This window comes from Cornus florida, unplaced genomic scaffold (assembly GCF_030987335.1).
Source record: "Cornus florida cultivar Cherokee Brave unplaced genomic scaffold, ASM3098733v1 CherokeeBrave_3.0.0_Hap2_Chr05, whole genome shotgun sequence".
In the NCBI taxonomy this organism is placed as follows: domain Eukaryota; kingdom Viridiplantae; phylum Streptophyta; class Magnoliopsida; order Cornales; family Cornaceae; genus Cornus; species Cornus florida.
In genome coordinates this window covers 105,139,222-105,165,142 of record NW_026775575.1, presented here as the reverse complement: position 1 = coordinate 105,165,142, position 25,921 = coordinate 105,139,222, and the positions used below count along the sequence as shown (strand labels likewise).

General features: G+C 35.3%; 1 protein-coding gene across 1 annotated transcript; it reads right to left on the bottom strand.

Annotated features, from left to right (window-relative positions):
* Positions 1-462: 462 nt before the first annotated feature.
* On the bottom strand, positions 463-23,227 carry LOC132308215 (long chain acyl-CoA synthetase 4-like). Its single transcript, XM_059806232.1, has 19 exons — positions 22,868-23,227; positions 22,151-22,214; positions 21,955-22,044; positions 21,385-21,441; positions 20,516-20,564; positions 20,179-20,255; positions 19,853-19,892; positions 19,677-19,771; positions 11,809-11,976; positions 11,527-11,637; positions 11,365-11,452; positions 10,890-10,956; positions 7,797-7,872; positions 7,568-7,685; positions 4,865-5,110; positions 4,630-4,769; positions 2,113-2,295; positions 1,745-1,864; positions 463-760 (listed from the first exon to the last, which is right to left on the bottom strand). Exons 1-19 carry the CDS (start codon positions 23,017-23,019, stop codon positions 725-727), a joined length of 1,977 nt encoding a protein of 658 aa, XP_059662215.1. The 5' UTR covers positions 23,020-23,227; the 3' UTR covers positions 463-724.
* Positions 23,228-25,921: the final 2,694 nt, after the last annotated feature.

The window sequence follows — 25,921 nt, the reverse complement described above, 5'->3', positions numbered from 1 at the left end:
TAAAAGCAGGTTGATCAAGGCTTCGGAATTTCAACCACCACTCTCACGGTCAGCCCCTCAATTCTTTTCCACCCTTTTCCTAGCAACACCACCATTCCAACCATCATTTCGCCCTAAGCAACTTTTTACCATGAACACAGCAGAAAAGCAGTACATTCACTTTCAGCATCACTTCCTTAATACCACCTCCACCACCAACCTGCTACAATCACAGCCCAGTTCCATTCACCTTCAATTTATGCAAAGATCAGATTACCAAATTTATGATTTAAATGACACTAATTATTCATGAGATGCACCTGCAAATTCATCTATAAATCACTTTACCTATGCTGCAAAGGCATCCAACTAATCTGGTCTTCCCTGATTTTGTTCCATAAATAAGCAGTCTTGAACCAAACATAAGCATTCGCATATTAAGATTATGATTAAAATGTTGATGCCTATGTATTTATTGCCAGATTAAAAAGTCAAATAAGAATCTTTAGATGCTTGCATAATAGAATATTTAACGTCATTTACAGAATAACGTCTAGATTACAGTCCAGGTCATAGCATTACACAAAAATTAACTTAAAATATTCATCTGGTATATAAATACCATATGTACAATCACAAGTGAAATCCAAGGTAAGAAAAGCACGCCACTAGCAACTGTAGGGACAAATAGAAGAAAAAGCCTTTTACAGCTGTAGCTCACGGAATACTACCCTCAGGCAACAGGCTACTTTGCACTCTTGTACATGTTGTCAATGACATTCTGTAAGACAGTATCCAGGTCAGTACTATGAATGCCATAAATATATTATCATGTAACCAAAAAAAAGGAGACAAATCTTGTCAACAGCGAGTTACCAGATACATAAAATGCAAACGAATGTCTAAGAGATTTCATGCACGGACTAATGCTAAGAAGATGAATCATCAAGCAAATAAAGATTTACAGAGGCAAAATGATGGGGAACAACCAGCAATATCAAAAGGATGTCTACAACCATCATGTATTTCCTAAAAGAAGCAATTCTTAGGCAATTTGTTGAAGTTGGCATAATTCAAGGAGTTTTTTCAGGGTTGTGCAGAGCAGCCAACCCACTTTTAGTTGAGCTTGACATTCAGAGATGCATCTAATCATCCACAAAACCACCAAGTCACTCAAGCCAAGGAGAGTCAAACATAGCATGTCTAGTTCTTTAGTCATCACATTGACCGATTTGGCTAAATCTTGAGAATTATGATTCAATAAGTATTTATAATCTAACCATCATGTTCATATTTTTCCGATACCATTTTTTGGAAGTTACTTAATTATTCCATTACCTTTTTTGAACAAAATTACATGATCAAATCATCCAATCACACAAATTGTTTGCCCAATTGTTCTCACAAGTAGGCCATCAAAAGGGTACATACATTCTAAATTATGGGAGAAGCTGGACACAGTAGCAAAAGGTGGGTACATTATGTTAGAGACCATAGCAAAGTTACTTCTGTAGCATTGTGGACAAATAGGCTAATAGCCCAGACCACCAGTATCAGTCTTGACAATTCTGAATTTGAACCATAATTCTTTTTACTGAATTAGTATAGTGCCATAGATTATATAACAAAATGGTTAGGAAAATTTCATTAAGACCAAAAATTCAGTCCATAAATTTAATGGCAGGTAGAACGTCATTCTACAACAGCATTGTACAAAACCTAAAGGCATGTAATATAATTTCCTGAGAGGATTAATAGTAGCTACCTGGTAGTATTTGAGCAACTGAGGTCTTTTCTTCTTAAATGTTGGGGTGAGCAGGTCACGATCCATGTCAAATGGCTCAGGGTCAAGGTGAATAGCTTTAACAAACTCAAAACCTTTCAACTGCAAATAGTAGTATTTGGGTTCACTTAAAGCTTCAGATGAAAAAATATATTTCTTCTGGAGAAATGCCACAAAAAAAAAAAAAAAGCTGACTAAAGAAAAATGACCAAGATAGAGTGTGGATCCCACATGATGACATCTCATCAATTGTTTCATTTTTCAATTTGAGAAGCATTTTCTTTTTAATAGGGTCAAAGTTCATGTCATGACCAAATGATAATAAGGTATACAAGGAAAAAAAAACCCACCTTTTTTTCTTTCCCAATCCTCGCGAGCTCTCCAAGCAAGTGTTCTTTTGCCTTTGGATTTTCACACAGGGAATTAAAATCACCCGGTACACCATTCTCTTCTGCCCAATGTTCAAGTGCTTGCTTATTTGGGTTGGCAACAGCAATAAGGAAAGACTCAAAGCTGTTCCCATATATCCATATCTAAAATTGAAAAGACAGTATGAGTTTCAAATCAAATACAAGCAGATTTCCAGAGGGAAGAACAACTTAACAAGTACTACTGCACTACAATAGACAATTTGTCGAATCTAAGTGCAGATAGTGAACCTTTGTTTACAGAGGTGAGAAAGAAAAACACGCCTCAAAGGTCCAGCGTGGTTTGCACTCACATTAACTAAAACAAATGGTGTAATCCACTATAGCATGACTATTGTTCCCAAGACGCAGATTCAGCAACTATAGAACTACAGTACAGATACACTAATGCAGCAAAGTCTTTGTGGAAGGTTAGCAACATTTGCAATGACACAGCTAAAAATTTACATTTACTTGTGTATAATCACATGCCTTTCCCCTCTTCGAATAATTATGAGGCTCATTTTACTTTGCTACTTCCACCATTACATAATAGCAAAACTTAACCAAGTCTTTCACAGGAGAGAGAGAGAAAAAACTTTATCTTCTTACGATTATAACAGTTGCACTTATTTAAGAACAAGAATATCCAGCTGTCCTACTTAGATAGCTCAATTTGTCTGGGTTTTTGCACAAGTTAATGCCTCATTTCTCTTCCACATTTCTACATCTTCCCACAGTAGAACTTGGACTTTTCTGTTTATTTATTTAATCTTTGGGGGGATAGGGAGGAGGCAAGAGAAGTGACCTCTCATCAACTTATGAGTAGATTTTGTGACATTGTGCAAAACATTACAAAGAATGACCTTTGGATCATGTGAATTAGGCTTTTCTCTTGCATGTCAGGCATTGGTGAGAAATGGAGGAAAAGTATTAAGACATGCGCCCAACTGTTAGATTCTCAGTGCTAGTAAATGGGAGGCAAGATTTTTCTCTTCTCAAGCAAAATCCGAGACAGAGGAATCTCTATACTTTCTGTTGTTTATCCACATTATGAAAGCATTCAGTAGTAGGCTAGCAAAGACAGTGGACGATGGAGGAAGGAGGCAGAAGTATACGACCGTATGGACAACCCTTTAACTAGGTCCATTTGTGGTAAGATTTCAGCAAGCCAGGAACTCCCGGTGGTTATATTGGGAAAACTTTTTGCGATGTTATATTGGATAATCGTAGATAGGGAGGCCTCAAAGGAAAATTATCTAGCGGTTTGCGGGGTGGAGAGCCTTTGGATTTGAGATAATACAATTTTAAAGGCCTGTCAAGATTGGGATATTGAAGAGGTGGTAGAACCGTCCGCTGTTTTGCATAGCATGCTTAATTCAAAGGCAGATGAGGTGAGAGAGTGTTGCAGATTCAGGAAATTTATAGGTAAACATTTCTACACACCTTGCTCTGGGACTACATAGGCATTTTTTCCTTGGAAAGTAATTGGAGAGAAGCGCCACTTAAGGTGGCAGTTTTTGATTTGAAGTGTTATGGGAGATTTAAAGGATGCTATCTAAAGATTGAGAGGGAATACTATCCTGACAGGTATTCAATGTGTAAGGAAGAGGCGGACTTGATGGATAACTTGCTTCTTCATTGTTACTAAGTAGGAGGTTTTGGGCCTTACTTTACAAACTCTTTGGGATAAAATTGGTGTTGTCAATTGGTGGTGAAGATGCACTCGAGTTTAAGTGAAGGAATACTTGTCTAACAGCCCCGCTTTGACGAGTTAAATAGGAGATCTTTTGATGGCATGAAGGGTTCCATTACTAAGATTAACAGCAATATTTTGCATTTTGTTTGGTTATATGATGGGAATGATCAATCCATCTTTGGAAAAGTATCTTTTGGATTTTGTAATAAATATGTTAAAGCTTGCAGGTTTTTTTGATATAGCATGCTGGTTTCCTCATAAGTTGGTGATGGTCTCCATGAGAGTTTGCATGTATTGAAGGTGTGTGCTTGAAGTAAAGAGCTATTATATCAAGGTTTTCCCATGTATTCTAATATTTTTCAGCATCAGTTTGGTGGATAGAGGAAAAGAAATTTATTCAGAAATGCACAGATTACATATTAGGGGGGATTAAAGCAAGAAAAATGTTGACGACAATTAAGAGGCATATGAAATCAAGATCAGACACAAAAAGCATTTAACAATTAAAGAGGCAGATGGAGTCAATATACAAGACGAACCAACTCCTCACATTTCTGTATACAATCAGTATAGCAGAGAGAAATACTGAACAATTATAAGTAAAATATCATTTTCCCCTCACATGCTTCTCTGTAAAAATGCAATATTAATATCTAAATGAGGTTCTTTTTAGATAACTGAGAAAAAAAAAAGGCAATGTCATAGACAAGACAATATTCCATATTTAGATGCATATATTCACAACAGTTAAAGAGGCATACTGAGTCAATATCTGCAACAAGACCATAAACATTCTCCAAGTTTTCAACAGCAACATATTCTCCTTGTGAAAGCTTGAAAATATTCTTTTTGCGGTCAACAATTTTCATGCTTCCATTTGGTTGCCACTCACCAATATCCCCTGATGCAAGTATTGTTGTAAACAATGCTGATTAAGAAAGCAATTTACAAACAAATTGGCAACATATGTATTCAAGATATCAGTATAGGCAAAACCTGTATGGAACCACTCATCAACCAAGACCTCTTTGGTGAGGTCCTCACGTTTGTAGTACCCCGAAAACAATGTATCACCCCTTATGCATATTTCTCCACGTGGTGTGCTTGAAAGGGCATCATATGCCATCTCAGGAACAGATTCAAGGCACACATCCACATTGGGGACCGGCGGGCCAACTGTTCCAAGCATATCCAATTCGTTTGGTAGTGAGACAAATGATCCAGCACAGGTTTCTGTCAGACCTGCACCATGTTTATCAAAAAGAAAATAGGTTCATCATATAGTAATAGGACATACACTTGAAGCCAACTGATCAACCAGTTTACTTCACATTATTTAGCACAAATTGGCTACTCTCAAACTCGCACATGTATCTATCATGCTTGTAGCTGGAGCTTTTATCATTGCACAAAGAAATAATCCTTACACATCAGGATATAATATATATTTGTAATAATAAATACTCAATGCTTGTTCCAATAATCCTAAAAAACAAGAATGCATCTCTGGTAGATCTCTTAATCCACAAAAAATAAAAATAAAAATAAAAAATAAAATAAAATAAAAAAGAAATAGAACGAGAGAGAGAGAGAGAGACTGATTATATATGTCCACAGCTACCAACAACTGGATTTTAGGTATCATATGCCAGAAGCTTCCACACTATGAACATATCTACATCTAGGCAAACGGTTCCATACTTTCACATACGAACCTTGTAGGCAATTATTCACTGAAGGTTTCAGTGGGCCTAGAGAGAACTACTTGCTAGGATTAATGCAGTATGGGACATTGCAGTATGGCATTGTCTTTTGTGAGATCCATCTTCCTACATCTAGCGAGCTACTGCTTCTGCATATTAGGTATTTACACATTCGAGAGGAAATGGTGGAAAGGGATAATGAGATGAGTGTCACTCTCAACATATTAGTTACGTGTCTCCATCTCATTGGTTATCCTTCACATGTAAATACCCTTCCACCCGCAAAACAAAAAGCTCCCAGATGAATAAATAAAAAGAAAAAGAGGAGGAGAAAGAATAAAAGTAGATAAGCACATGATGATCACCCTCTTCTTCCTCTCTCCTCTCTTATCTTTGTGACTTCTCTGACATGCTGGTGTACCCTTGTTAGGTACCCTCACTGACACAGGTAAATATTGCAGGCTGGGTTGCTATAGTATGTCATAAGAGTTATATTCAGAGTGGGAACATAATAAAAAAAATTGTATAATACGAGAGCATACCAGCAGCTACTATTAATTGTCAAGGCATCAACAAGACAAAAAGTCTTTTCCATTGTAATATGAGTGAAAAATCATGTTAGGTTAATGGCAGCAGATTGATTGGTTGGAGAAGGTGAATCCAATTTGACTATACGTGTTACATGGACTCGGGTATGGGTGTCAGACACGGGTATGCATCCATGTGTCGGACGTGTCAAATCTCCAAATAGAAGGACACACGAACACGGCTAAATATTCATTTTATTAATTATTTTATTTTATTTTCTAGAGTAAAGTAATGTTTTTATCTAATATAATGTTCAATATATGTATTTAACTCATTTTAAAGTAATAATATAATGTAATTGAATGATTGGATTGCTTTTGAAGTACATGTCCAACCAAAAGTGTCAGACACATATCCCATACCCATGTCTAAGGGATTTGTGTCCGACACAGGTACTTCACTACTTTTGAAGAGTCCATGTAACAAGTCACTATACAATTAAGATATACATACAAAAACAATACAGATATATATATGTAAAATAGTTGAGAAAGGTAGTCAACTCATCCTAATACAAGGTCGTCCAATCACTAATTAGAAAATGTGACTTGGTCAACCTATGGATCCAAAAACAATGCAGGTCAACTGAATTGGCCAATCGGGTCCATAGGTTACAATATAAATAATTCATATTTATTTACACATAAAAAATAGAGAATTAATTTAGAGTAAAGAAAATAGTCTAAAGTAACTGATATACCTATAATAAAGAAAGTTGGACCATTAAAAAAAACACATCTGTAAAAACTCAGAAATATCCTACTAATTTTTTTATTTTTTATTACTATTCTTCTTTTGGTAGGTAAGTCACACACACCCACTATTGTCCCATTGGGGATCCAAACCCTCTAACATTTCATTTGGAAGGAGGAGCCCTTGGTACCATTTTAATTAACAAGACTCCATAATTTTTTTGGAATTCAGTGACATAATTTTCCAATCAAACTAATTGACCCACGTGTGTCAACAGGTAAACAGTTTAACAAATCAATGAGCTTGAATTTTGGATTTAATGGATTTGGGATGGATTAACTCAAACAGTCAAGCAAGAGGACAATGGCAAGTCGAAGTGGTTCAACCAGCTAGGTCAATCTCATTGGGTATCAAAATAATGGTCAATCCAATAAGCAATTACTGATTATTCATGCGTACAATGGGAAAGTGGAAATTGCGAAAAAAAAATGGGAGGGAAATGGCCTGGAGTTCTGCTAATGTCTTCAATTAAAAGAGTTATAAATCATCTGTATCAAGTATAGTTGCACTAACAAGGAGAAAGGAACCAGCAAGCTGCCAAAACTAGAACTGGAAACAATGAAAATCCACCCTAGAACCAGCAAAATTTAAATTTCAATGTTATTGGCATGAAGACAACTTCAACGGTAAATACTAATTATAGAGTTCTGCATACCATATCCTTGAAGTACATGACAACAGGCCACCACTCGTAGATAAGCTTCTACATGGGAGGCAAGAGGAGCTGCTCCAGATAAAATAAGCCGTACATTTCCTCCCAGTCCTTGCTTTACCTGAATCAGTGAGAAGATTAATATCGTCACAGTAAAGAATAGGCTAATATAAACAGAAGGAAATTAAGTAAATAGAAACCAAAGGAACTGCTACAAGAATACGTCCATTACCTTACTGAAAACAATTTTGTCACAAAGTGGAGCTGCCTCAACATGTTTATGACCCTTCCTCATGTTACGTAATTTGCTGCAGCATTTATAACATGCAAACAAAAATCAGATGTCAAAAAAACCGCAAAGCGCACTGCGCACCTTACATCATACGAGCCACATCATCAGTGGAGAGGAATCAAGTAGAAAGGAGGAGATTAAATTGGGGATACTAAGTTTTTTCAGCAGATTTACTTTGAGACAACAAGTGACGACAAGCTTCTACTGAGATTTATCTTGAGACCACAAGTAGGAAACTGTTCCTAGAGGGTATTTGGTGTACGATCCCTTCCAACATCATATTTGGTGTACCAATGGGCATTAGCCCAGATGGTATGATCTCTCCTCCCCTTTGCCCCAAAGGGGAGGTTTAGTGTTTGAGCCCTGCTAAATGCAATATTGTGGGTGTGTGCACGTTTGCTTGAACTTTCAAAAATAAAATAAAAAATTGTATTAATGCAGTTTGGAACGTCGCCATGGAAAAATTTGAAAATATACTAGCGAGGCGAAGGAAGCAGTACTTAACGAAGTAAAGTAAACTGACACTTATATAAAGTACCCTTTCTGAAGTATTCTTCCTGGCCTCCAAACGTATTTTATTCATCACTTAAAAATCCCAGCTTCAGCGGTAAAGAAGCTTGAGAAGCTGCAAACAGGATTTTTAAGGGTGGAATGGGGATGAATTCAAATATCATTTGTTTAATTATGATGTGGTGTGCTCACAATAGAGTATTAAGAAGCTAGGTTGGAGGTATATGCTTGAAAGGAATAGTTTATTCAACAAATAAATGGGGGAGTGGACAGGGAGGAGATGGGTGTCTGGAAAAAGACTAGCAGGATTTGTCTTGGGAAAGGCACCATGAAAAAAGATGGAGGGGAGGAGGGGGGGTCTTCTAAAATTTAATCAATTAGCATTACATGTGTGAAGGAATAATTAGAAGTGTAAAAAACACTAGGTGTTGCACTGCACCTTTGGTAAAGATTCAAGGATCCTCCTTTTGTCCCTTTTAGAGAACTCGCAACAAGTCCAAGTTTGTGGGAGTATAGCATACGTGATGAACATTTTGAGGATCAAAAGGGAATTGAAATGAGGTCTGACTCTGGGTGAATGTATATATTTTTTTTATAAGTAATAATTGAAATAAAATAGGCGTTCAAGAGGAGAACGCATCCCTTATACAAAAGTGGAACTAGGGATTAAGATCCCAAAGAAGCCAAAAAAATAATTAAATCTTCGGAAGAAGAACAGGACTTCCTCTTCACATAACTGAAAAGAGAGCGTATGATGTGAAGTTTCAGAATCGCCGTGGATGATTCTTTCCCTTCGAACATTCTACTATTCCTCTCCTTCCAAATGCACCACCAAACACAATGTGGCACAACTCTCCAATAATTGCGAACAGCGCCACTCACACGGCATCCTCTCCATATACAAATCAAATCCTTAGGATAACTAGGCATAACCCAACGCATACCAAACAGACAAAAGATAAGATTCCAACAATCCCTCGCCATAGGACAATGCATGAGAATGTGAGCAACTGACTCACCATCTTGTTTGCACAAGCAACATCAGTTAACAAGACAATTGCCCCTTTTCCTTAGATTATCAATCGTAAGGATCTTACCCCAAACAGCGGTCCAAACAAAGAATGCCACTCTAGTTGGAGCCATAAAACGCCAAATAGTCTTCCATGAAAAATCAACAATATCAAAATCAGAAAGACATAAGAATAAGGAACGAACTTCAAAGCGACCATGGGAAGAGGGAATCAATGTCATATCATCACTGCCTCTGCCAACTGCCTCCTGTCGATACAACAAATCCAGGAAAAAACATCCCTCGTCCACCTCCCAATCCTGAAAAGAGCGTCGAAATCGCACGTCCCACGTAATCCATCTGCTATCAAGTTGATAACAGTTGGCTACGTAGGCAAGTCTATCAACTGCAATACTATATAACCTGGGAAATAAACAAGATAGAGGCCGGTCTCCACACCAAAGATCCTCCCAAAAGCGTACACATCTGCCATCATGAACTTTGAATCTGATATGAGTAGAAAAAGTGTCTCATCCCTTCTTTATGAATTTCCACGCCCCAACTCCTCCCACAAGAGAAACCGGACGAGTAGACCAACCACCACTCTCTTCCCCATATCGACATGAAACAAGCCTTTGCCAAGGGCGATGTCTTTCCCTTCCATACCTCCACAACCATTTACCCAGAAGAGCTTAGTTAAAGGGGACCAGTCTTCTGATACCAAGACCACCAAACTTCATTGGCTTGCAAACTTGTTCCCAATTGACAAGGTGATACTTAAATTCATCACCTCTCCCCTTTGAATTTTCTCAATCCTATCAGCAACAGAAAAAGGAATTTGGAACATAGATAGAAAATATGTGGGAAGGCTCGATAAAGTGCTCTTTATAAGCGAAACTTTCCCTCCCTTAGACAAGTATTGCTTTTTCCATCCTGCTAATCTCTTCGCATACCTATCAATCACAAGGTCCCAACACCCCACCGTTCTAGAGGAAACCCCTAAAGGCAAGCCCAAATAGAGAATTGGAAAAGGACTCACCCTACAACCAAGGACTTCCGCTAAAGAAGAAATATCCTGAACATCTCCAACCGGAAGAAATATGTGGGTGAAAATTTTCAAAGCTGATAGATGGAAAAAGAGGTCATTACCCAGTGTGGTCCCATTAATTGAGGGTGCTTGGAGGTGTGGACCAAATACATACAGACCTACCTTTTGCATTATTTGCACAAAGTGGTAGCTCTCAGGACTCAAACCAGCACTTTCAGAGTCTACAACCCGAGTATTTTACCAATGCACCAAGCAATGTCCCCAAATTATATGCTAACAGATTGAAAACATTGATTATTTAGTGACCAAATGTCCAAATCTGTTGTGTGCGCAATTTTGTCAACAAGGCAACTTGGAACAAAAGATACAGTAGAAGGTTGATATGTGAAGGAATGATTAGTTATTTGCAAGAATCTCAAATTCTTCCTTTCTCCTCATAAAGATAAGAGGATGCAATAGAACTTACTATGAGTATGCCACGTTGAAAAGTGTGTGTTTCAAGAAACCTCCTGAAGAAATCTTTTGTGTCAAACCTACAATATGAACAGTAGTTAAGTACATTTAGATACATGAAACAAAATCTTTTGCATTCACTTCGGAGTCAAATTGCATCAGAAAGAGAAAACAAGTAGGGGAACTTTATCCTTACTAAACAAGTGGGAAATATTGATTATGTTCTGGTTTCAGATGCCAACAGTCCTATGAGATTCCATAACCAAAAAAAGATTAAAAATAAAAAATAAAAATAAAATTGAAAATTTTGATCATTTGAATATTTTGTGGATAAGAAAATGATTGTGAGACTGTGAATATGGACCTTAAAAACTGAAACATAAGGATAAACACAAAAGAGAGGCCATCATCAAATGCTTTGAATGTATCCCTTCTATATAAATGCAAACAATTGGACACAAGCACATCATGGGTAAAAGAAAGCTCACCTGAATAAATTCTATCCAACACCCGAGGAACAGCACAGAAAATAGTAGGTTTTAGTTCTCCAATATCTTCGATCAATAATTTGACGTCCTAAAGATTCAATAAATGATCAATTGTTAAAGTGAACTCATGTCTGGTGAGAAAATAATTGGAAGACATCTTACCCCGCGCCAAAATCCTATTGAGGCACCATGATTGATAAAACACTCCTCAATCACCCGATCAAATATATGTGCCAGAGGAAGATAAGAAAGATAAACATCCTTCACAGTCAACTGTAAAATTTTCACCGAAACGTATGGAGTCAGAAATTGGAAAAAATAATTGATCAATTAATCTGCGCTATATATTTATCTCTATAAATGCAACAAGTAAAGCTTCAAATCTCAAGTTCAATTTAAGGCATGTATTTTTGTTAATGGAATGGAAGATGAGGAAATAATCACCGCTTCATTCACACTCTCTAGCAGGCGCTTCACCCCAGCTATAAGAGTAACAATGCTATTATTGGAAATCAAAACACCTTTGGGGTCACCAGTCGTTCCACTAGTATACATTATTGTACAAATGTCACTTTTCTTTTTTACAGGAAGATTAAATTGCTTATTATCTCCCTGCAAATAAAAAAAAATACAAGTTTTAAGTCAGAATACTAACAAAAATATCATTTACCTTAGATTAATAAAAAAAAACAAATAGGATTTCTATATAGATCACTTTTTTATATATATAAATAAACAATAAGTTCATTCTTTAAACTGAATGATATCAGAATGACAACCTGTCACATTCAACTCATGTATTTATTTGTGCATAGTTGAACTTGGTATAAGATGGGCTAACGCTAACTATTCAGATGCAATTTTTACCTCCTAATTCAAACACACAAGACAAAATCATAGATTCCAGATAATGCAATTTTTTATAGAGTGATCCACTGCATGTGAAGTGTCAAAACTATAAAGAAAATTTTATACACATTATAAACTTCTAACTCCTTTAGATGCCACACACAAAATGGATCCAATGTACAATTTGCATGCCCACCAAAATTTAAACTCAACATTAATAGCTACCTAATAGCATTAGTAGCATGTGCAGGTGAGGTGTAACAGCTATCTAATAGCTGCTAAATGTTGAATGAGCATGTGTGCATGTTCAGCATTTGGAAACCAATTAATTGAATTGTAAATATTTGTTGCAAATTGCAGATATTGTCACCATTGGAAAATTAACATCTGCAGCACTTGGTGAACCTATAAAACAGTGGTGAAATCTCAAACCTAAAGTGCTGAACAAGTGCCACGACCAGATCCATTTCTTTGATAGGTGCTCCAAAACTATGTCAATGCCCTTAATGAACTAGGATAACACTTTGATTACAATGCCCATGATGACTAGGCTTATCAAATTCAAACCCACATAAGAAAAATATAAAAAACGAAGGTTAAATTACTTTGCCAAAACAATACAAAATAAAAAGTAAATTGATTTGTCTTCCCTGATGTTAGCAAAATTACACGGACCTCCCCTATGTATTGAAAAGTTGCACCGACCTCTCTTAAAAACAAATCTTAATAAAGTTGAGGGTAAATTACACTGACCTTCCTTGAGGTTTGGGCAAATCTCACATAGGTGGAGCATTTGAGACTTATTACAATGACCTCCCCTACAATGTGTGAAAAGTCAATTATACCCTTACATTATTAATAATATATTAATAAAAAAAATCATGTCTTATGAAAAGACGGTACAACCCCCCCCCCCCCCCCCACCCCCCCCCGGGGCGGCAACTTTAAACCATTTTCAGATTTTTTTATTCTCTCATATCTCCTTGCTCTTTCTGCGTTCTCTCTCCCCTCTCCACCGCTGCCATCACCTCCGGCCATTTCCCCCACCGCTACCATAGTGACCACCTCTCTTCTCTTTCCTATCCACCATCTTTTAACACCACCACCTCATCCGACCGCCGTAAAAAGACTATATACACACCATCGTTGTTTGTTGCCATGAGATCAACGCTTGTCAATTAAATCAAGCCGGTTTACTCACTCCAACTTTCTCAATCTAGCCCATCCAGTCCATTCATGGAACTTCCTAGCCTTCCAAACCTTTAATTTTCTCCACATAAAACCCAGAATGTCTTCTCTTAATTCCTCTGTTGCATGGCTTCGTTGGCCCCATGTTTGCCAGAAAAAACCACCACTCTCCTTTATCAGCTTCAATTTCAATCAAATTAGGGTAAAGCATTGAATAATTTACCAAATCCGTGGCAGTTGCGATTCCAAGGCTACCAAACCCAGCCTCCGATCGACCCAATCAGCCCCTTCTTATGTCAAGTCTTACATATACACATAGATATATCTATATATTGATAAGCTTGGAACAATAAAATTGGTACCAGTAAAGATGATGGCCAATTAATATACATATGTGTGTGTGTGTGTGTGGGGATTGGTGAGAGAATTTTAGAGAACTGTTAAGAGAATATTATTCGGATTCGGCAATTTTAACGCCAGCACAAGATCTTTATTCTTTATCCGGTGATGGAGATGTTCCTGTTGATGTTGATGGAGGAGATGGCGATGTAGCAGTTGGTCAACCAGAGGATGGCAGTTTGGTTACTAATATCAGGCACTACTTTCTACATTGACAGGGGAGTGTATATATTGATATATAATACATAATCCATACAAAACATTCCAAACAAACCCAGTTTGTTTTGAATGTCAGTTTGTTTTGAATGTTTGATATATAATACATATGTTTGATATATATATATATATATCACATACATATTCATTTATAGGGTTTTTCTCAGTGGTTGCCACAGCTTCTTCTCTGTCTTCCTCAGAGTGCTCAAAACCTAGATCAGTGAAGTACTTCTACCAGCAACCATGGGTACAAACTCTTTTTGCTCTAGATTTACTTTTGTACTTACTAAAAAAATAAATCATTTATATGTATAAGTGAATTTATTGATGGCAAGAAATTGGTTGCGGTGGTGGGAGGTTGGCAATGGCAAGTTCTGGTGGTGTTAGGTTGTGTTGGAGACGAAGAGTTGTGGTGGCGTGAGGTGGGTCATTTGAAGAGACCCACAGGATGAAATGGTATTATTGGTTTTATTGTAATTTTATGACAATAATAGTAAACTTGTAATATTTATGGCATTTGTAAGCCTATTATTGTCTTTTCACACAAAATCAGGGGTATTTCAGTCCTTATATGAATATTTTTTTACGAGAGGGAGGTTATTGAGCACACGAACTTAACTTCGGGGGAGGTCAAAGTAATAAACGTCTAACACTCCATCTGTGTGAGATTTACTCAAACCTCGGGGGAGGTCAATGTAATTTAGCCTAAAGTTTACACCCTCCCTTAATGGTCAGGGCAAGTCAAAATAAATTTTTTTACTTCAGGCATTGAAATGTTTAAACTTCCAATATTCCATTGTACTGCACACAGACATTTTTAACCTCATTTACTAATTCTAAATGATTCTATTACCCTCTATTGGTAGAACTGTTTTATATGATTCTTGATTTAGGGTAGAGTTTGTTTGAAATGGAAAAGGAGAACTGCTTGAAGATTGATGGCTTGTGCTTCTTGGAATGGATATAACTAACATGGGCAACAACTGCCCTCATAGAGCACTTCTCCTCGTCCACTCCTTCACAACTTGGTTTTCTACCTCACCAATTTATATATATATACGTATGCGCTCACAAACACATACATATATGAAGAAAAGCAAAAATCTACTATAGTGATTAAAAAGAACTATTAAAAATTATGAATGAATTAAATTGTGACGTTCTTTTCAGAAATGAAGTGAAATTTGAAGCCAATCTAAACAAGTTTGCTTTCTCACCGGAGAAAGCCTGGACAGACCGTACATATCAGTAAAAAGAAGAGGAGGGCTTTCATAAGGAAGCTGCCAAGTGGCAAGTTTAGACACATTCCTTCAATTACTTCACAGGTTAATCTTGTTTGATTGGATAGGTAGGATAAGAGAGACAAGGAAAGAAGACTTTGTTCGACCCCCCAAACAGCAATGTTGATGTCATCGAAGCTATCTGGGTTCAGTTCTTCAACAATGTAGCTTTGTCTTTGAAGGTGAGGAGCTTTTGACTAATTATTTTTTGTCAAAAATCACTAACAATTGTTATGGATTTAGAATTGCAGAGAGCAGTGGCAACCATTGATGGAGGCCACCCAAGTTCAGTTAGAGGAGGGAAATTCCCAAACTCCGGTGATTGGATAGAGATGGATAGTGCTTATTTGGTATGCTATAATATATCTGCACACACATTATAGTATACTTATATAGAAACACACAAACACACTATGTCTACAATGCAATCTAGTGCAATCGATTCATTCAGTGGTGCAACACAATTGGACCGCTTGCCATCAAGCCTATCAAAGATCAACCATCATCCATTTAGTATATAATAATTTGATCTCTTAAAAATGGATGTTCAATGAAGAACCCATTCTGGCTGTGCGACTGTAGACAGTTTTTATCACAGAGCTTCTTCCCTGATTTGCTCCCTCATTGGCCTTAGATCAGTAAGGTTTTTCTCAAGACCCAGGACTTAAATCCACAATTACCATATAATTTATCCACTTTTCTGATAAATGCAATTGGTTTGTGTGTGTGTATTGGGGCTGTTGAAATGAAGAAGAAGATATGAGGAAGACGAAGATGGCAAGAGTTCTTAGACAGACGGAAGTCTGAACTGGGGATATTTTAGTAACATAAACGAACACTTAATGCTGTCAAACTAGCATCTCTAACATGGGATGTTAGTGTAATTTTTTACAACAAAGGGGAGGTCTATGTAAATTTGCTTAAAATTAGGAAGGTAAGTGCAATTTAAGAATAAATAAATAAATAAACAAATATATGGACTAATCGTAACTATTCGGAATCGTCAATAGTCTGATCTGATGCATATTTGTCAAGAGCTCGCTTATATATCCAGGAGACCTTTTTTGTTTGAGCTGTGCCTTTATTTTCCTTTATGTTTACATTGACCATCTGTATGTCAATTGTAGAAAAATGATGTGCCATAGAAAAAGCAAACTCAGTCAGCTTCAAAAAATTTGAGGGTGAGACATGAATCTTTTTCTCACTGATCAAGGTCTACATACGTAATGGTTTGACGAGTAATTTAACATTGCTACAAACTAACAAAAGCACCGCCTGTTTGGGATGAGACCAGAAGTTCCCCAAACACAAAGTATTATTCATTTGAAAAACTCCTAAGCCCCAATGCAACAAAAATATGATAATTGAACACAATCTCTCTTTCTACATATATATTATAGACACACACATTGTACGACCCACTCTATCACATGGTATGATATAATTCTAGGGATTTGCTATAAGCTTCTTTGCTTCTGCACAGTGACCGTGTAGAATCCCCCTGATTGCACTTTAGCGTAGGTAATGCCAACACAAATAAATCTACCTTAACATAGATATATATCCAGTAATTGAGTTGAAAAAGAACTCTTTTGAATTTTTAAATAACTAGATAAAGCTCAATTAAATGATATGGTAACCTCTTATCTATTATTTAAATAGCGTAATCACCTTGATAACTACAATATTTATCCACGTAGACAATGTCTATAATTTATCTTCCATACATATATATACATATATTATATATAATTCTGGGGTATTACCTTCTACCCTCCTTAAAAGAAATTTCGTCCTTGAAATTTACATACCTTCATTCTTCAAATTCCTCCTTAGGATCCTCTTCAAGATCATCCTCTCCACCTTTCATTTCTTTGAGAGGAAAGGAGGTTGCACTGGGTCCACAAAATGGAGGTCAATCTCGTACACAAGAAACGGGTGGCACCAATAGGCTGTACAATCCAAAGTACAGAGCCTAAGGCTGTTATAGTCGTCACTTTCGTGCGGGTTCGGGCCCAAAGCGAACAACATCATGCCATGTGGTGGAGTGGATCGTTACAGAATGGTATCAGAGCCGGTACCCAGCCGGAAGTGTGTGTAGTGATGATGTAAACGGGTTTGAGTGGGCGAGTGTTTAGTACCAGCTAGCTACCACTCGTAGCCGGGTGTGTGTGGGCTGATGTTGTTCACTAACTAGCTACTGGGGATGGTTAGTTATTGTGAATGGGCATATGGCCCTGGTTTCGTTGTTGGTTTTATTTTGAGTGGTCGGGTGACAGCATCGGCTAGCTACCAGAACGGTTGCGGAGTGTGTGGGCGGGTGACTAGCACGGTCTAGCTACCACAACATCCTAAACGTCACGGTATCTCACATCGCCTGGGGTAGGGATTTATGAAATTTGTTTTGTGATTGTTGATGTTTTCGGATATGCGAAAATTGTTGGATCTGAATTTCGGGGACGAAATTCTTTTTAAGTGGTGGAGAATGTGACAACGCGGATTTTTAGGATTTTAATTTATATTTATTTCATCATTTTTAGTTGTCAAAAATTGATTATTGGAGTCATTGGTGGGCTGATTTTTGTTAAGTTTTATGAGTTGAATAATTGATTAAAATGGAGGAGATTTTGTTTTATTATTTTATTAGGTTAGCTTTATCTTTTTGTTTATTTCAGGTGTGTTTGTTGTTTGCAATGAATCGAGATAAGAAAGTTTAATTTATGGGATTTCTTTTATTATTTTATATTGTTTAGATAATGGAGGAAAGTGATGGTTTAGTTACATTTTGCCTTCTGTGTTTCATTTACACCGAAGGTGGATTTGGTTTGTCACATATTATGTGTGTGTGTGTGTGTGTGTGTGTGTGTATTGTTTGATGGGTGAGATGGTGTACAGGGAGATAAATAAATGAAAAGAAGAAAAATGGGGCGGGTTGGCCGAAAGATAGAGGAAAATAGAGAGTTCGGAGAGGGCCGAGAGATGCAAAGAAGGTCGAGAGTTTCAGATTTTACAGAACCAGTGAGGAAAATTACTTTTATGGGTAGGGTTCTCTATACCATGAATGTCTTGGGGTGATTTTGCTTCAAATATTTTGTGGACTGTTATTTTGCTCAAATTGCATATATATATTTTTGTTCAAAAGCATATGTATATTTTGTGAAGCTAATTTTCATGAAACCTCTTGGAAATTTTTGTTATGGTTTTTCCTACTGGGACTTCTTGCCTCACCACCCTCCAAATTCAAGTACCGAAGATGAACAGGAATTGCTAGTTTCGGGGTTAAGTGGAAGAGCTGGTGTTGCGGATTTTTTTTATTTATTTGGAGATTTTTGTATATCTATTTGAGGATCTGATTTTTGTATAAAGAAAGGGTATTATTTTTTATGATCCTGGGAGTATATTGATGTATTTGTAATTTGATGAAATTGAGGATACTGTATTATAATTTCCGGGTCGTTACACACACACTCTTATATAATACATTGTGCATATGCTTGTGGAAATATGTCATCATCGTAGACATTGCGATAGATATTTGGAATTAGCATATAATATGATAGCAAGCATAGATTAACCTAGTGCATATCCGACTAGTTAATCTAACAGGTTACCAGATTGAACCAATAGGTCAGTGACCTAGCAATACCATACTCCTACTTTTACTTATCAAAAAAAAAAAAAGGTTACCAGATTGGATTGTTAATGGATTATTGGATTAAACATTCAAAACCATATATGAGTTATCGGATCGAATATGGATAAAATTGGATTAAACAATACACACTGAAATCAACAAAAATATCATAATTGCTGCTTGTTTTTGGTAAATATTCTCAAGATATTTACACAAAAAGCACCTGCAAATGAGTTAGTACTTACTTTATCACATCCCACTTGTTCTGGTTTATGATACCTGATCTTACAGTGATGGCTTACGCAGTACATGCTGTCTCAAATGACATTGTTAGTTTAGTGTTTAACTAAGAAAAGTTAAAAGTATTAAATCTACTTCTGTGATAATTTATAACTGCTGTATTCTTATTAATAAGCAATACATGCCGTTGACATTCTCAGAAGATGTAATGTAAAGTTAGTGTTTAATTGTGAAAATTAGAAGTATTAAATTTACTTGTATAGTAAACCCTTGTCATGTATCCATAAATTTGTTAGTATCATGCAAAACAACTCACTTGAATAATATGAATGGCAGTTTGTTAAAAATGCAATGACTTAAATATAACAAAAAATTGCAAATATAACATTCCTGTGATACAAGAAATGCATCAATGAAGTCAAACTTCACATAACGAGAAAAGTATAAATAAGATGAATTAAAAGAAGCTTACCAATAACAAAAATTCATTACTAAAAGAAGCTTACCAATAACAAAAATTCATCCCAAGAATATATTGCCAAACCAAACTTTTCAACTTCTTTCTTTTGTTCAAGAGTAACTTGCCCAAAGCTCACAATTGCTACAAAAGGAGATGAATATAATATTATTTCTTAATTTGTATGCATAAGCGGACAAAATTTTGAATCCAAGTTCAACTTACTCCTCAAGTACTTTGTTGTGTTAGGAAAAGTTTTTAACACCTGAAAAAGCAAAAAGAATAGGTATGGATAAGAACGCATATTCCAAACATGTAAAAAAATGTCACCGTATTGTCAACATACTTTGCAATAGTTACATACTTACACTAAAACTACCATAATGATAACTTGCCTGTATAATATATATTGGGGCCTAAGGCTTAATGTGGGAATCAATAACAATATATTTATAAAAATATCAAACAGAAATTATTCCAAAAAAAAAAAGATATCTCATAACAACCTCTCATGAAAAAAAAAAAAAAAAGGAAAAATTAAAAATTGATACCTCAGAAATCTTTTTTTCTTCCACAAAAACGATTGTAATCTCTGCGTGGCATATGATAAATTCGACAGCACCGGCACCTGAATCACATAAGAGAAATGGCCGAACTTTCATCAACACTACATTACGCATCATATTCCTTGAAAGATAAAAACAATGGCATTTCAATTGTGCAGCACAATATTTGCTTCAACGCTCAATTGAAAAAAATAAATAAATAAAATAAATAAATAAAAAATAACGATTTATTCGGTCCTACGTGATAGCTGGATGAATTTATTGTTTTATTAAAAACATCGCAAAATTATATAGATCCGAGCAAATAAGCGAAAGTTGTTACCTAGGGTGTCGTATAGAGGAACACAATGGAGCCCATGAGCATTGCATGCCTGCATTAGTTTTCAGTGTTAAACAAAGCACAAAGTGAACTGCAGAGCCTACCTTTTAAAAATAATAAATGATAATGACATCTAGGAGGAAAGCAATGGACACAAAATAAGCAGAAAGTCACAAGAAAAATAAAATGGAATTGAGAACAGACAAAGGCGCTTTGCTATATCAGTGAGTTAAAAATAGAAACCAGACAACATTAAATTTTTCTTCAGCTCCTCCCACCCCCGGTGTCCCTTAGCCCTTCGTAACATTGTGCATTAGTAAAAGTTGGTTCATTCTAACAGTACATCATCATCAAGCACATCATGAAACAGATATAATTGAAGATGAAGACATTAAATTTATCTCTCTAATGCCTCAGGTAATAGCCTCAAGTACAAGTGTCAACACTAGTTCATTATTAGTTAAAAGACAAAATATGATATCAACCTTTTCTTTTTTGGTTTGAAAGTTCAAGGAAACACATGCACACCCACAACATTGCCCCAAAAGGGATAGGTTGGTAAATCAAGGATATCATAATGCCACATCAAATTTGAAAGATATTCAATCCTAATTAAGCAAAAATATCTACATAAAGTTAAAAAGCTCATCTTTTTTTCTTTTCTTTTCTTTTTTCCAAATATAGGGAGAGAAATAAAGCTGCTCAGTATCGAGCAATGAAGACAACGGCAATAGAATATTACAAGGTAACAACACTATTGACATTGAGAACTTATGTTAATCATGAGACAACATAAGATTATGGTCATCAATCTATAAAAATAATTAGATAAGAAAAAATGAAAAAAGGGAAAAACAGAAAAGGAAAAATACCTCCATGCTCATTATCCACTCTGAGGAATTGGCACCATATATGCCACATCGTCCTCCCTAAAACCAGTAGTTAATACATCAAAGAGCAAGATCAATATACATGATAGTATTTTGAGCTAAAAAGTACTAAGAATAAGTATTTGTGATGATATGTGTACAAATTAAATAAGAAAGAGGAAAGATTAAATGGAAATTCTTCTTATGGGTTTGATTAAACAATCGAATGAAGGCGACAATATGTCAATTGTCAAGTATAGCAGCAGAGAAAAATAAAGAAGAATCTCCAAACAATATTTTAAGAGCTAAATTACAGTCCACCAGAAACAAACACGCGCTTAAAAATATTACACCCAATAAGGTAGATATCCAGTTCGGGTGTTCCAAATCAATACAATAGAAATTTAGATTTGAACTCTGGAAATACTCAAGCTGGGCCTTCCGGAGAGATTTCTAAATCTAAACTTGGCCTCTATCATTTGATAGGGCAACCCTCGGATCAGCCTCAACAGACAAGGTCAAAATATTAGACAAATTTTGTATTGATGGTCAAATTATTAGAGAGTCACTTACTTCTTCAATACCACAACTCCGGATGGAAATCCCAACTTTCATTACAAGGTCATATACTTGTTTGTAAGTTAGCCACACATATTTACCAGGCTGCAAACCAAGAGCAACAATGCAGGTATTAGATTAAAGTAAAAACAAGTAACCAGAAACTAGAAATTAAGCACAAGCACACATAATATTTGAAATGACAATATACCTTCCCGTCCACAATTTCACGGCGACCAAGCATTTTATTATCAGGATATTTCTCTACGGACATGCTGTAACATGACATTAACACTTTGTTGGATTATGAACAGAAAAAATTGATGTCAAATTTAAAAGAAGTATTTAAACACATTTACAAAAAAATAAAAAATACGTGCATGCACACGTCTCTGATTGTACTCGCTTTTCAATAGTCCATTTAAGCCATCCATCTCTATGTAGTCAAGTGAATAGTTATTTCAATTTCCACAAAATAAATCAATGATTTAAGAAACTTTAAGCAGTATAAAGATTAAATCATTTAGATGTACATATATACAGTCATACGTGTGTACGCGTGTGTGTGTGTGCGCGCGCGGGGATAGACTGGCAGTACATTTAATTTATCAAAATCCGAATAGTCAGATGAACACTAATTTTGATTTCCACAAGCTAATTCATTGAGACAGTACAAGGATTACTAAAGGTCTGCTTCTCTGAAAATGCTCACAGCATAATATACACTGTTCATAATCAAGTGAGACATGAAACAGTATCTCCTTTGGTAGAATCAAACGAAACAGAGTACAAACATAACATCATGCAAGTTCTTAGAAACTACATCAAATAAAAAGCAATTTGATTCAGATACATTACAGATCAAACTTATCACTTTTGAAATTAAAGTTGTTATAGATCTTCACAGCGAGAAAAAAAGAAAGCTCACCGAAAAATGTCCCAACAGCTATCCAAACCTTCAATCGGAGGTGGAAAACCATCCTTAGCGAACACACTGCGATACACTGGTCCCCTTGAAGGCTTCCCATCCTTTGCTTCCTTCGCAGGCTCGATCTCTATAATAAAGTTCTTCTCCGCCATCGTCGATCTCTCTCTCTATAAATATCTATACATATATATATATATATGGTTGTCCCTCCTTCCTCTGCAATTGGTGGTCACAGTGGAAAGGCTTCTGAATTCTGAGGCTAGCAGCTGTTTTTGACTTGAAGACAAAGAGGAGAGAGAGAATAAAGTGACGTTCTGGTTGCAAACTCTGTACCAGAGTGTATTTTCAGAGAGGGTTAAGTGTTTAGGTTAAGCTTAAGATCGGTCAAAAGTCAGCTGAAACTTGAATACTTGATGTTCATGGGTTCTAATTCTGACCACTGATTTGTGAGAATGATTTTGGATCGTCTGATGGAGATTTGTTAATGGATCACGCACGCATAGACTACACGTGAGTCGGACATGCCGTTCATCAGAACTTGGTATTTGGCACGGACGTTTCCTCCGTCATGTGGACCATTAAATAATTTTCTACAATTATTATTATTATTATTATATTCATGTGTCGTAAGGTTTGAGTTTAATTTTCGCCTACCAGTATATTCCTCTGTCGTAAGGTTGGAATTTGATGTTTTCAAACCGCTTAGGAAACTTCTTTTCTTTTTCTTTCTTTTCTTTTTTCGTTTTTCTTTTTCTTTTTTTTTTTTGAGAAAATTTAAAAGCAAACCATCATAAAAAACTCACATTGATAAAATGTTTCGAGATGTATCCGACTAATTTTTTTTTACATTTTTTTTAAATTAACATATTTTTTCTTAAAAAAATAGTGACACAGTTGCACTTCATAATTGTTTTAGTCCATTGCATTTGGAAGGATTTTTGTGATTTCTAGAATATCAATATTAATTTTCATTAAAATAATTCACAAGGAAGAAATAAGGCTATTAACTCTAACTCGCCAACCCAATGTATTAATTACTCTTTATGGGAATTAGGTTTTGATTTTGATGTTAGGTATATCTAATAATGAAATGCATTAAAATGGAGTATACAACATGTATGTGTGTGTTGTTATTTCCTTTTATATAGTGGTTGAATCGATAACTTACCAACTAATGTAAGACTTTATTAGATAAGGATGATAAATTAACCCTTAACTTCAATCCTAATCTGTCATATGAAGTTATGAAGCTATACCCCTTGTGGTTTTTTATTTTATTTTTTACCAAAGCAAGAAAGTTAGGTTTAATAAATTGACATATAATTTTTAATATGTCAATTTATTAGCGAGAATTTATAATATAGTCACCGTTGATGTGAATTAATAATAAATTGACATATAATTTTTAATTACCAAATCAAATATGGTGGATCAACATTCACTTACCAAATCAGAGATAGTGATTTAATTACCATCTATGACTTGGTAATTAAAATAGAATGTGTTCATTTATTATAAATGAGGACCTAACTATTGTCTAATTAAAAATATTAAAAGGAAAATTACAATTTCAAATGGACCACTCTTTCCTAGACATAGCATATTGATTAAGCATATGAGCAATAAAAAAATTACATTTTTTTTTTAAAACCTAAAATCTCTATAATATCTTTCTTTGCTGACCAAATGATCTCCGATCATTTTTAAATCCATGAATTGACGTATATAGTAAATAAGTTATCCATATTGTGTGTATCATATTTTCATTTTACAACCAATGTTATTCTTATTTTTTATTTATTAAGAGGTAAACGGTAAATTGGATGTATATTAATACCATTTTAGCGAGTTGGGAGTAACTTTCAAATAGTTAGTGAAATTAGTTGCATGAGGGTATTTGCACTGAAGGTTCATAAAATTTTATGCCCTTAACCCAATTCAAAATAATTGACTGGTTCTAGAATTAGGATAAAATTGACTGAAAAATAAAATAAAATAAAAAAGAAAGAAAGAAGAAAACGAAGCAAGCCAGACCATGCGGTTTTGGGTATGGATATCTAATAAAGATTGAGAAACAACCACACAGTCAAAATATATGTGTGTGTATATACAAATTCATTCAAACAGACAATTTGATTCAAAATTAATTCCGATAGTACAATTTGGTCGGTTTTTGGAGGCCAATGATTCAAAATATAAAATATAAAAAATAAAAAGTAAGAAAAAGGATCAATTCAATTTACAATTTAGAAGTCAAAACATTCAAATACAATTTTTTGATTTATTGATCGATAACTTTTATTTCTATATACCGCACCATATTAAATTGATGTTATAAGTTAATTCAATTCAAAATTAATTCAGATGATACAAATCGATTTTTGGATGCCCATGATTATTATATATTGAAAAATACAAAAATTGGGTCAATTCAATTTACAATGTACAAGTCAAAAATTCAAAATCAAACAGTGAAACATATAAACACTTTTTTGGTCGATTGAGTGATAACTTTTTATTTCCATGTACATGCACCACATTAAATTGATGTTATCTGTAGAGTTGATCCGAATCAAAAATTAATTCAAATCGTACAATTTGATCTTTTTTTTTTTAGGCCAATGATTCCCAAAAAAATAAAAAATTAGAATTAAAAAATCAATCCAAGTAAACAGTGATACAAATACACACACCCATTTTTCGATTCGATTTTTTTTTTTTTAATTTTATCAGAACGAGGAAGACAGAAACACAACAGCAAAACACAAAAACACCTCAATCAAAAAGAGGCTCGAGATCCTTGGCTATAACAGCCGGGGGCCAATTTGGCCAAACATCCCACGACAGAGTTTTCGATTGATGATGATTGAAGTGAGAACTTATCTTAAATGCGATATGTTTATGCGTACTTTTTTCTAAAAGCCTAATACATTGCCCATTTGTGTAACATATACTATTAAAAGAGAGTAGGATTTGGTCACTCTCGAATCTCTAGGTCATTTTCGAGGATGTGTATATTTTAGTCATAAAATAAAATATATACCAAGTATGACT

Bases quoted from the DNA above. Each gene is read 5' to 3' on its own strand.
- LOC132308215 (XM_059806232.1), bottom strand. From the start codon at position 23,019: ATGGCGGAGAAGAACTTTATTATAGAGATCGAGCCTGCGAAGGAAGCA. The intron at 7,873-10,889 runs GTAAGTTCTATT...TAAATGCTGCAG, and splicing joins TTCAACGTGGCATACTCATA to CAAATTACGTAACATGAGGA. The intron at 5,111-7,567 runs GTATGCAGAACT...AACATGGTGCAG, and splicing joins TCATGTACTTCAAGGATATG to GTCTGACAGAAACCTGTGCT.